Here is a 12,603-nt window from a genome sequence, read left to right as displayed (position 1 = left end):
GCCTGACCCAAGTCATGGTATTTTCAGTAACCTCATATGCATGTAAAAGCTGGACAGTGAATAAGGAAGACTAGAATAATTGTTTCTTTTTGAGTTATGGTGTTGGAGGGAAATATCGAAAGTGCATGGGCTGCCAAAAGAACCAACAGACCTGTGTTAGAAGAAGCGCAACCAGAGTGTTTTTTGGAGGCCAGGATGACCAAACTTTGTCTTTCATACTTCGGACATATTGTCAGGAGGGACCAGTCACTGGAGAAGGATATCATGTTTGGTAAGGGGGAGGATCAGAGAAAAAGAGGAAGACCCCCAATGAGATGGATTGGCAAACTGGCAGCATCAATGAGCTCAAGCATGACAACAATTGTGAGGTTGGCCCAGGACCAGGCAGTGTTTCATTATGTTGTGCGTAGGGTTGCTATGAGTCAATACCAATTTGATGGCACCTAACAACAACAACATGGGCAAAATGCTGAATGATGTAGAAGGCATCAAAAGAAGATGGAAGGAATAAACAGAGTCACTGTACTATGAAGAAATGTTTGATGTTCAACCATTTCAAGATGTAGTATATGATTAAGAGCCAGTGATACTGAAAGAAGTCCAAATTGCATTGAAGGCATTGGCAAAGATGCAATGCTCCAGGAATGTATGGAATACAACTTGAAATCTTTCAACAAACTGATGAAGCACTGGAGGCACTCACTCATCGATGCCAAGAAATTTGGAAAACAACTGACTGGAAGGGATCCATATTTGTGCCCATTCCAAAGAGAGGTGACTCAACACAATGTGGGAGTCATTGGACATTACCATTAATATCTCACACAAGTAAAATTTTGCTATAGATAATTCAAAAATGACTGCAACAATACCTTGTAAGGGTTCAAGTCAGAATTCAGAAGAGGATGTGGAATGAGGGATATCATTACTGATGTCATAGATCTTGGCTGAAAGCAGAGAATATTAGAAAGATGTTTACCTGTGCTTTATTGACTGTGCAAAGGCTTTTGATTGTGTGCATCATGACAAGCTATGGACAACATTGCAGACAATGAGTAATCTGGAATACTTACTTGGGCTCATGAAGATCCTGTACATAGACCAAGAGGCAGTTGTTCCAACAGAACAAGGGAACACTGAATGGTTTAAAATTAGCAAAGGTGTGCATCAGGGTTGTATTCTTTCACCATACTTATTCAATCTGTATGCAACATGCAGATGATGCAACCTTGCTTGTTGAAAGTGAAGAGGACTTAAAATGCTTACTGATGAAGATCAAAGGCCACAACTTTCGGTACAGATTGTATCTCAATGTAAAGACAAAACTGCTCACCACTGGACTAATAAACAATGTCCACATAAACAGAGAAAAGACTGAAGATGTCAAAGACGTCATTTTTCTCAGCTCAATCATCAACACTCATGGAAGCAGCAGTCAAGAAATTAAATGACATATTGCATTATGCAAATCTGCTGTACAAGACCTCTTTAAAGTGTTGAAGAACAAAGATGTCAATTTGAGGATACCACGGCACATAACAAAAACAGCATATCCATAAGTATAGGTTAAGTTCATCGATGCGAAACATATCCATAAGTATAGATTAACTGCATGCATGTGAAAGTTGGATGGTGAATAAGGAAGACCGTAGAAGAATTGATGCATTTAAGTTATTTTGTTGGAGGAGAATGTTAAAAAGTACCATGAACTCCCAAAAGAACAAACTGATCTGTGTTGTAAGAAGTACAGCTAGAGTGCTCCTTGGAAACACATCGTCTTCGGACTGATTGTGTGGAGGGACCAGTCCCTGGAGGAGGATATCGTGTTTGGTAAAGTGGAGGGTCAGAAAAAAACAGGAAGACCACCAACTAGATGGATTGGCACAGTGGCAACTGCAATGGGCTCAGGTGTGGCAACAGTTGTGAGGTTGGCGCAGGCCTGGACAGTGTTTCGTTATGATGTGCATAGTGTTGCTGTGAGTCGACACTGGCTTGATGGCATCTAACAACAGCAAGCCTCTTGATTATTATTATTATTAACATTAATAACATTATTATTAATATTAATAACAAAAAAACCCTTGTTGCTGCCAAGTTGATTCCAACTCATAAAGATCCTATAAGATAGAGTAGAACTGCTCCATATGGTTTTTAAGACTAATCTTTATGGAAACAGACTGTCATATCATCCTCCAAAAGAGTGACTGGTGGGTTTGAACCCTCAACTTTTCCATTAGCTGCTGAGCACTACTAAGGCTCCTTATTGATAGTAATGCTGTTAAGTGCCATGAGTCAGTTCCAACGTATAGCGACCCTGTATATGGTTTTCAAGGAGCAGCTGGTGAGCTTGAACCACTGACCTTGTGATTTAAACCAATTTTGCGGTCCAGTGCATTAGTCCACAGTGCCACACCAGGACTCTTCATTGATAGTAATGCTGCTGTTGTTATTAAATGCTATGGGTCGGTTCAGACCCATAGCAGCCCTGTGTAGGGTTCCCAAGGAATGGCTGGTGAGCTTGAACCACTGCCCTTGAGGTTCAAACTGAGTAATAGACATGCATTATTTCATTTTAACTTTCTCAGTCACTTTCTCAAGTAAGGAAACTAAAGCTTAGAGAAACTAACTTGTCCAGGGGTCACACTATCAGTGAAATCTGAGCCTGAATTCTGGGAACACCGTATTGTATTTTGTCGTGTACTATGCCCTTGCCTTGATTTGGGCAGTTATAAGGAAAACGGTGAAATATGAAACTGTATCTGCTCTAAAACTTGAGCAGTTGGAAACATCGTGTAGAATTGAGTGCTAGAGAACCTCTGCTTTACCTGAAGACACAGTTTTGTCTCTTTCCTAAAACAAGTGCTTTGCTTTTCGCATACTTCTTTTGGGCTGGCCATTGGCTTGCTGAGGAGCAAAGTGGAGTTTTTGAGACAGGGATTCAGATGCCTTCTCGATTGGCCCATTCATTTCCTCCTTCTTCCTTTGTGGTCTTGTTTGCTTATAATTATCTTTTGTTGTAAACCTGCTTCAAATTCTTTTTGAGAAGAGAAATCCATTTTTGTTTTGTTTTCTAAAGACCTTTAATTTTATTTGTAACTTTTTTTTTGTTTTGAATTGTGTGAAGGTTTACATGTTTGTTGTTTTAAAGTGCAGGGGCCTTCTCAGTAGACATTCACTCAGAGCATTGTGACCTGGTACCTGGTGGGGGTATTTTCACCAGTGTGTGAAATAAAAATAGCTTTTTATTGTGAATTGAGTAAAGGTTACCGAGAAGAGCATCAGTTTTACATTCAGCAAATCATACACTTTGTTTCATCTCAACGATTACCATCCCCTCCATGCAAAAATAGTTAACCCACTTCCTCCCTGTAGTTCCTATTCCCATTCCACCCTCCTCCCCATCCCTTCTCAACTTGACCTTTTGATTTTGAAAGATTGGCTATTCCATGGTGAACATACCTCACTAGTGATGTTGTCCTCTCTATCTACCTATGTACTGCTTGGCTAAAAATTGGACCATAGGGGGTGAGTTCCATTCCACTTATTCCATATTTTCTGCCACTCTCTGGGGACCTTGTAATGTGATCCATTTCAGAGTAGTTGGTAGTGGTAGCTGGATGCCATCTAGTTCTTCTGGTCTCAGACACTGATGTTCATCCGCTCCTTTGGTCTGTTGGACTAGTTGATTCCCAAGTATTTTCAGTTTTTTTCACTTTCCTTTCTGCTGCACACAGAGAGACCAATAGTTGCACCTTAGATGTCTGTTCATGAGCTTTTAAGATCCCACTCCCTACTCAGCAAAATAGGATGTGGAACAATGTCTATGTGTGCTATGTTATGTTATGCCAACTGACCATGGTGTCCACTGATACTATGGTTCTGAGCCCCCAGGCGAAGCAACTCATTATCTTAAGATAATGTTCTTTTAGGTATGCTGTACTAGATGTTTCTGTGTGCTGTCTTGGCAAAATAAAAAGCTAACAATGGGGTGTATCCATTTTCATTGTGGTTTTATGTTCTAGTTGGTGAAACCTGAAAGTTGAGCTACCACTCATTTGATTGACAGGTTTTCACAGTGCTGCTCTGAGCCCTCAGGTTCCTTGGGGAGCCCCTACCTTAAAGAGTGGGAGTGAGAGAGTACTCTTGCCCCTTAGTCACTCAGAGAAGCCCTTCTTCTATGTTATATACAGGTAGACCCTGACCTGACTTGCCACAAACTGTTCTTACGAGTGCCCTTTATCTTTGTTTTTTGTACATTTTATCATTAACGTGTCCTACATACAATGTTGCAGTGCATAGTGTCTATGAATGTATATGTATCCCCCCAAAAGACAAATGAAGACTGAATGTGTACAGATAGTGGTGGTGGCGGCGGCTGTGTGCCATGGAGTCGGTTCCGACTCATAGCAACCCTGTACAGGGTTGTAAATCTTTATGGGAGCAGAACGCCTCATCTTTCTCCTGCGATACAGCTGGTAGTTTCGAACTGCCGACCTTGAGGTTAGCAGCCTGATTCGTAACCACTATGCTACCAGAGCTCCTACAATCCTTCTACGGATAGTCGAAGGCAATAATAATGAAAACTTAAAAAAAAAAAAGATGTGATTTACATCAAACCCACTTATGGAGGACTCTTCTGAACGGATGACTCTATCATATATTGGGAATACCTGGTATGGCGCTGTAGAATAAGCACTGAACTACAAGCTCGGTGGTTCAAACTCACCAGCCACTCCTCGGGTATCCTATACAGGGTTGTTATGAGTCGGAACCAACTCCACGGCATTTAACAACAATGGTAACCTGTTGTATTTTATGCAGAAGGAAAATATTTGCAGGATTTAATTTGGAAAGAAAGGGATGTTCCTGTCAAGCAAGCTGTGTGTGTGCTGGGGAGCAGGGAGAGGTGAAGGGGGTGGGGGATACTGTTGCTGCTGCAGGGCTGAGCCAGGTTGATTTTTCCCTGGCAAATATGTCTGTCTTAGTCAAGTGTGTGACTGCCCTTGAGGAGACAAGATTATATACCTAGGAAGATATTAAGAATAAGACTGTTTATAGTGTAAGTGCTAACTAGTAAAGATAGAATGTTAAAGAAGTATTTAGAAGTGATTAGGGAAGAAGGGCTGGAGGATTCTGGGGTGATTTCATGGTAAGGACTGAATGGGAAGTTTCAGATAGTGAGGATGGAGAAGACTTTGGGGCTGCAGTGAGAACCACATAGTAATAAAATACTGATATTTCCCCAGGACTCTGAATTGACTAAGGGTTTTCATGTGTATTATTCATTTGAAGCTTGCAACCATCCTGTAGCCCCCACTCCCTGGCCTTCAGCTAAAAGGTTGAAGCTCCGGAGATTCATCAGAGGCCACACAATTTGCAAATCGCAAAGCAAGGTCTTCCTACTCCAGAGCCTGCCGCCCTTCCCCCCCCCGGCCCCCAATGAGAGCTTTGCGAATGTGTGGTGTGTTTATGGGGAGTAATACTCTAGAAGTCATAGAATGGCTATGTTTTCTTCATTAAGAAATTCTTAAAACAAAACAAAAACCCATTGTTGTCAAGTCAATTTTGACTCTATAACTACCCCACAGGGCAGAATAGAACTTCCCTATAGGGTTTCCAAGGCTGTAATCTTCTTGTGACAATGTACGATGACCACTAGATCAACAGTTCAAACCTACCAGCCACTCTTGGAAACCCTATACGGGGCCGCTGAGTTGGAACCGACTCAATAGCACACAACATTAATCTTTACAGAAGTAAATTGCTACATCCTTCTTCCTCAGAGTTACTGGTGGGTTTAAACCACCAACCTCTTGGTTAGCAGTCTGCGCTTAACCACTGTGCCATCAGAATTCCTTAAAGCTGTGCTAATTGCACAGTTCCTTTCTCTGGGTCCTCCGTGCCCTCTCTACTGGCCTCATTAACCCTGCTGTATTTTCTTCTCGTTCCCCAGACGCGAATGCAGAGTCTGCAGCCAGATCCCAAAGCCCAGTACACAAGTGTATATGGAGCCCTCAAGAAAATTGTTCGGACTGAAGGCTTCTGGAGGCCATTGCGAGGCATCAACGTGATGGTGATGGGCGCCGGGCCTGCCCACGCCATGTATTTTGCCTGCTATGAGAACATGAAAAGGACTTTAAATGATGTTTTCCACCACCAAGGAAACAGCCACCTAGCCAATGGTATTTTGAAAGCATTTGTCTGGAGTTAGAAAGCTCTCTTCTTCAACAGACCCTTCCCCAGGGAGCACTTACCTGTGACCCAGCAGCCTAACACCTCATCTTCGGCTTGCTTATGAATAAAGAACTCTAGTTTTGTGTGTGTGCAGCCACCCAAATACACACACACACACACACACACACACACATAAGCACTGTTCTCCGTTCCCCTCCTTCACTCTCTGAAGCCTGTGGGAAATGGTGACAGAGGTGTTTCAGTTTTTGTTATTGTGTGGGTTTCTTTTTTTCTTTTTCTTTTTTTGTTTAAGAGAAAAACAAAACAAAAACAAAAAACACTCAAAAGCAATTAATGATCAGACATAGAAAAAATCCTGAATAGACACAAAACTTTTGAATGCTGGATTCAGAAAAAAAGTTATCTGGACAACTTCTTTGAGACTATTTAAAAACTGGTACAACAGGTCTCTACAACGTCAAGATCTAACTAAGCTTTAAAAGGTCAAGAAGTTTTATGGCTGACAAAGGATTTGCTCCAGCACAGACGACCTTTCCCACCTTAAGCTTCTGGGGATTTGGGAATTTTACCTCCGTTCTCTTGCGTTTGTCTGAGTTGGCATCTATCTGCAAGCAAAGGCTGAAATAAATTTTGTTATTGCGAGGGAGAGAGAGATGGGCGGGGGGTGCAGGGTGGCAGTGTGAGTTTGTGCACAGCGCTTATATAAGGCAAGCTTTGCTGGGCCAGGAAGAGCGATTATTATTCCCTCTTGGGTGGGTTTGGCTTCTGTTGCTCTTTGTCTGGAATGGGACTATGGATGAGGGGTGCTTAATTTGACAGAGTTACTTTTCAAAACAGTAGATGTGACTAGCAGCAAGTTTTCCCCTTTTCTTTTTGTTCCATTAAGAGAGAACTAAAAAGCGCCCCTTTCATCAGCAAACCTCAGTAACGATAAATGCGCCTGGTTGGTTTGTAGGCATTTTGTTTGACCGTTCATTGTGTTTAGTGAGAGGGTCACTACAAACCATATTCTTACGCAGTCTCCGAGTTCATTTCTTGCTGCTGGGGGTAGGGGCAGCAATTTCCTTTTCGTGAAACTGCCTGATGTAATAGTTTGGCTCCTTGGTCACTGAACCCCTTCAATGGGGTTTGATAGAACCCAGTTTCTACCAGGCCAGAGCCTGTTCTGCAATATTTTGGTGTATGCTGTACTTGGTTCTGCCCTTTCTTGAGGTTAATTTTAAGTGTGTGTGGATTGGGGAGGGACATGCACCATCCTAAAGTGTCACTCTGTTGTCCCTCATGATGTTCCCACCTTTCAGTAGTCAGCCAATAGTCAAATCCCATGCCTGCTTCAGGCTTCTAAACGTTCCTGGTTCTTGAAGCCAGATGAGACCCCTAGATGTGGTCTGTCATTTCCCAAGGCAAGTCATATCTTTGCAAACTTACTTTGGAAATTTTGCTATATGCAGCTACAAATCTTTGATACTTCTCTCCCCTTGCCTATCTTCTTAAAAGGTGATTGGATTTTACTAAGGAAGTTTTTCTTAAAAGATTTCCCATCTGATTCCCTTTTACCTTCTCAGCCTTAGGCATGATATTACCCCTTGGATTGCTCCTATGTAAGAGCAGAGTGAGTGAATCTCATTCTGACAAGGACAAGGGAAGAGGAGGAATTAAAGGCTAGATAGAAAGAAAAAGCCACAAGGGGGAGCGCTTGGACGCCATGCAATTTAAACCGGTCTAACCATTTCCCAAGGAGCTCTAGTAGCATAGTGGTTACAAATTGGACTGTGAACCTCAAGGTCAGCAGTTCGAAACTACCAGCTATTCCGCAGGAGAAAGATGAGGCTTTCTGCTCCCGTAAAGGTTTACGGTCTCAGGAACCCTGTACAGGGTCGCTATGAGTCGGAACCGACTCCACGGCACACCACCACCACCGCCAGCCATATCCCAGGCGTTGACTACAAAAGAGAACCTGAGCATCAGGCCAGATTAAAACATGGGTCTCCTTGCCTGTGTGAATGTTCTCCATTTTCACATACTGCTTTCAGTGTCGCCTGAGTCAACGCTTACTGGGTGGAGTTGGTAGTCAGTTTTGCTTCTTAGAAAGCCAAGTTCAAGGTTCCATCCAGCTTTAGGCTCCAGAAACTTCCTTGGAAGATCAGATTCCGGAGGGTAATTTTATGGAGTTTGTTTTGCAGGGATAGCTGGGAGTATGGCCACCCTGCTCCACGATGCGGTAATGAATCCAGCAGAAGGTAATGTTTCATGGTCCCAGGGAGGGGCAGTAGGGGATGTGTAAAGGGGCAGGACAGAAGGTGGTGGGAGAGGGCCTCCTTGCCCCCTGTGGAGCAAGCAGAATTCTTTACTCCCTTATTAAAGTCCTCAAGGAAGGACACAAGCATTCATGGTTTTTCTGTTTTCCAAAGCGGTGCTACTCAACATGTGGTCTTCAGACCAGCCACATCAACATCACCCGGGAGCTTGTTAGAAATACACATTGTTAGGTCCAGCCCCATTCCAAAGACTCAGAATCTCTGAGGGTAGGGATCACACACATTTGTGGCCCTTGTTTTCCTTTATCAACTCTACACAAAGTTAGGAAAAGTCCTCCAAACAGCCATCATTAGGGCTTGTATTCACTTTTTAATTTTTTTTCAGATTGGTTGTTAATACCCGCAATAGAACAGTGTTCCATTCAATTAAAAAAGAAAAAAAAGTGGAATTCCTATTGTGAAAATTCAAACATAGACAAATATAGAGAGACTAGCGTTATGAACTCCCATGTGTCCCTTACCCTTCTTCAAAAGTAGCCCCCCCTCCCCCATTATCGCTCTTCCCCTGGGCTCTCTCACTGTCTCATTAAAAAAACAAACAAACTGGACAAATATTATAGAACAAATGGCAGCTGTGGAGCCTTGAGTTTGACTTGTCAGCTGAGCAGACTCAGGGCTGAGTAGTGAGGATCTTGTGAGGGTAGTACTGAGCATGTTTTAAGCTGGGTTATTATTCTCTGATGATGGCTTTATGTGAGACGTGGATCTCTCCACCTTTCCCCTCCATCTGCAGGTTCCCTTGCCAGAAGGGAGAATTGGAGAGAAAATGTTTCAACATTTTAAGTCTTTGTGTTTTAAGTATGCCTTTTTTGTCTTTAAAAAAATATCGATGCTGCCTCCCCATGTCTTAGCAGTCAAAGGACATGTTCTGACCTTCAGGGATGGTCCTGTTGGGAGGAGGGGAATGGGGAATTCTTTTCTCTGTGGGGCTGAGGGTGTACCAAGATGTGCATGGTGAGATATGCAATAGGGACTTATATTATCTTTTCAGTTTTTATTTAGAAAGTGTTTTATCTTAACACATATCATCTTTCTGAAAAGATGTAAGGTCTTTAGACAGACTTACCTGTCTTCATGGATCGCCTTGGCTTGTCCTGTAATAAGGTGTTCAAGAGCATCCTTTGGGACTGGGAAAGATTATTCTAAAAAAAATTTAAACTGGTTAGAGGTGTTCTTAAGTAGGCAGGGGGGAGGGTACTGTAGGTAGTCCTGTTGTTACTAAGTGCCATAGAGTCAGTTTTCACTCAGAGCCACCCAGTACAGGGGTTTCCAAGCAGCAGCTGGTGAATTTGAACTGCTGACTTTGTGGTTCAAACTGACCTTGCAGTCCTGTGCTTATCCTGCAGCACCAAACCAGGACTCTCGGTAGGGAATCGTTCCAAATGGATACAATTGAAGACTCGATTATTACATATCTTAAGTGGTGTTTTTTTTAAAAAGACAATTCATATAGGGTGGGTGGCTAGTTAACCCACAGAGTTTTTAAGGAGTGGAAAGTCAGGCTCAAATCAACCCTTCTCTCCTTTCTTCCCCAACCCCTTCCTAGTCATTATTAGTGAGGTAATGTTCATTCTTTAAAAGTGAAAAAAAAAAAACCACATGGTATGTATACATTTGTCAATGGGAAGAGACCATTAAACCTGAGGGACCACAATTAGCCCTGTCCTGCCTCTTGTGTGTGTTTTACAAGTTGCTTTTGTCTTAAAATAACCATCTTCATTGGAGTTTGTTGTTGAACTCCTGGGCAAACATAATTCTCCTCTAAGAGTACTGTGACACAAAGCTAAAAACGATCAGAGGTACAGAACACGAAAATTTAAGTGGAGAGAAAGGAGCCCAATAGACATGTTAGGGTTGGAGGAGGACCGAGGGGCCTGCAACTGCCTTTGAATCTGAGAGATAGGGCCAGCCAATCCAGCCTGAAATGGCTGCCAGGTTTCTGGGCCACCTTCAACAGGGTCCAAGCAGGACTAACTTAGTGAAATAGGCTACTTTACTGGCCAAGTTCACAAGACACATTTTTAAATGGGGTTTCCTGGCACCAGCCCTTAGTGGTTTCTCATACTGAGGCTGTGTTGTGTGCTAGCTCTTTGGGGCCATTACCAGTGTGTCTAACTTGCTGTTTCTCTTTATGGCTTGGCTTCTCATTTTACCCTGACATGGGGTGGGGCCAAACCCAACCATCTGACCACCTGCTGCCTGTCTGGATTCCTGTACGGCCTGACAACAGTTGTGAAGCAACGCATGCAGATGTACAACTCGCCATACCAGTCGGCCCTCAGCTGCATCCGGACAGTATGGAGGACTGAGGGCTTGGGGGCCTTCTACCGGAGTTACACCACACAGCTGACCATGAACATTCCCTTCCAGTCCATCCACTTCATCACCTACGAATTCCTTCAGGAGCAGGTCAACCCTCACCGAGAGTACAACCCGCAGTCCCACATTATCTCGGGCGGGCTGGCTGGGGCCATTGCTGCAGCTGCCACCACTCCCCTGGATGTCTGTAAGACCCTCCTTAACACTCAGGAACACATGGCTCTCTCCCTGGCCAACGTCAGCGGTCGCCTGTCGGGCATGGCCAATGCTTTCCGGACAGTGTACCAACTCAACGGCTTGCCTGGCTACTTCAAAGGCGTACAGGCACGTGTCATCTACCAGATGCCATCCACAGCCATCTCTTGGTCCATCTATGAATTTTTCAAGTACTTCCTCACAAAGCACAAGCTGGAAAATCGAACTCCATACTAAAGGAACAGACAGTAGGAAGTGATTCCAGAATCTTTTATTTTTCCAAGGCTTTCCCTGCCTGCTTCATTCTCTTGTCCTCCCGCCCTTTTGCAGGGTGTTCACTGTGGGGGCCCTGTGTTTCCTGAAAGTTTAGGAAGTGGGGGGGATGGGATGGTGGCCTTCTAGAGGCCGTCTGCAGGGAGCTCTGAAAATGGGGTGGTTGTTAGGGAGAGAAAGCAGAAGGGGAGAAGAAGCTGCACTTTTCTCTTCCTCCCTGAGGCATGTAGCTTTCCTGCTTCGCTGTTGCAATCTCCTCCCAAGAATCTTAGCTCACAGAGGAGGGAAGACAGTGTGCAGTGACTGAAAACATTCAAGACAAATTTTATGTATATAAAAGTTCCGGAACACAGTATAAAATAGATGGATAATGTTTATCCTTTATTTTTCTATGTAGAAGTTTTTGAATTTGTGTGGGTGTGGGTGTGTGTGTGTACTAAGAGTATTACAGCTGCGAATTTACGGCTTTTTTTTTTTTTTTTTTTAATATCAGTAGAGGGTTAAATTCTTCCATCAGGTTAACAAGGCACCAGAGTAACTGGATTAAATTGGTGAAGGTGGCCTGAAATTGTGTCTAGCCTGCAGATGAAAGTTTCACTTGAATGTAAAATAATAAATATTAAGTTTATATTTTGAATTTCTCTTTTCATGAAAGAAATAATGGTACGTTTAAAAAACACCAACCTGATGACATATTACTTCCAGCTATGTCTCTTATGCCCTCCCCTTTTATTTAATTAAGGAGCCCTGGGGGCTGCAGTGGTTAAGTGCTCAGCTGCTAACCAAAAAGTTGCTGGTTCGAGCCCACCAGCCAGCCACTCCGTGAGAAAAAGATGCAGCAGTCTGCTTCTGTTAAGATTACAGCCTTGGAAACCTTATGGGGCAGTTCTACTATCCTGTAGGGTCGCTCGGAGTTGAAATCAACTCGGTGGCAATGGGCTTAGTTTACTTTTTATTATCACACACCTTCATGTGCCTTTCCCCTTTGTCTTCCCTAAAAAAACCAAGACCAAAGATTCGCCTTGGAGTATTCTGCCTGTATTCATACATGTACACATGCCGGGTGGCAGAATCCCTCTAATGCTGTGAGACAGTGGCCTCCAGTGGCATTATTGTTACTAATCTTGAGCCTGCAAAACCCATCTCCTTCCATTGTTTATGAATGATATGAACCCATGTCTCCGTGGGGCCGCACTAAGACCTTGAAATCTGATGCTTTGGCTACTTGTGCAGGTAATTGGGATCAATCCTGTTTACTCTTAGATTTAATTCTGCATCAACTTTTGAACAGAGGTACTCAAGA

At 43.3% G+C, this 12,603-nt stretch overlaps 1 protein-coding gene across 1 annotated transcript in view; it reads left to right on the top strand.

Moving 5' to 3' along the window:
- Positions 1-11,264, top strand: part of SLC25A37 (solute carrier family 25 (mitochondrial iron transporter), member 37) — a 52,421-nt gene extending 41,157 nt beyond the window's left edge. Inside the window, exons 2-4 of the mRNA XM_006864383.1 lie at positions 5,954-6,182; positions 8,379-8,435; positions 10,744-11,264. Coding sequence (XP_006864445.1) covers positions 5,954-6,182; positions 8,379-8,435; positions 10,744-11,264 — 807 coding nt within the window. The remainder of the gene's footprint in view (positions 1-5,953; positions 6,183-8,378; positions 8,436-10,743) is intronic.
- The last annotated feature ends 1,339 nt before the right edge of the window (positions 11,265-12,603 follow it).

This window comes from Chrysochloris asiatica, unplaced genomic scaffold (assembly GCF_000296735.1).
Source record: "Chrysochloris asiatica unplaced genomic scaffold, ChrAsi1.0 scaffold00064, whole genome shotgun sequence".
Classification (NCBI taxonomy): Eukaryota; Metazoa; Chordata; class Mammalia; order Afrosoricida; family Chrysochloridae; genus Chrysochloris; species Chrysochloris asiatica.
Note: the sequence above shows the minus strand (reverse complement) of the source record. Positions and strands in the feature narration are given on the sequence as shown.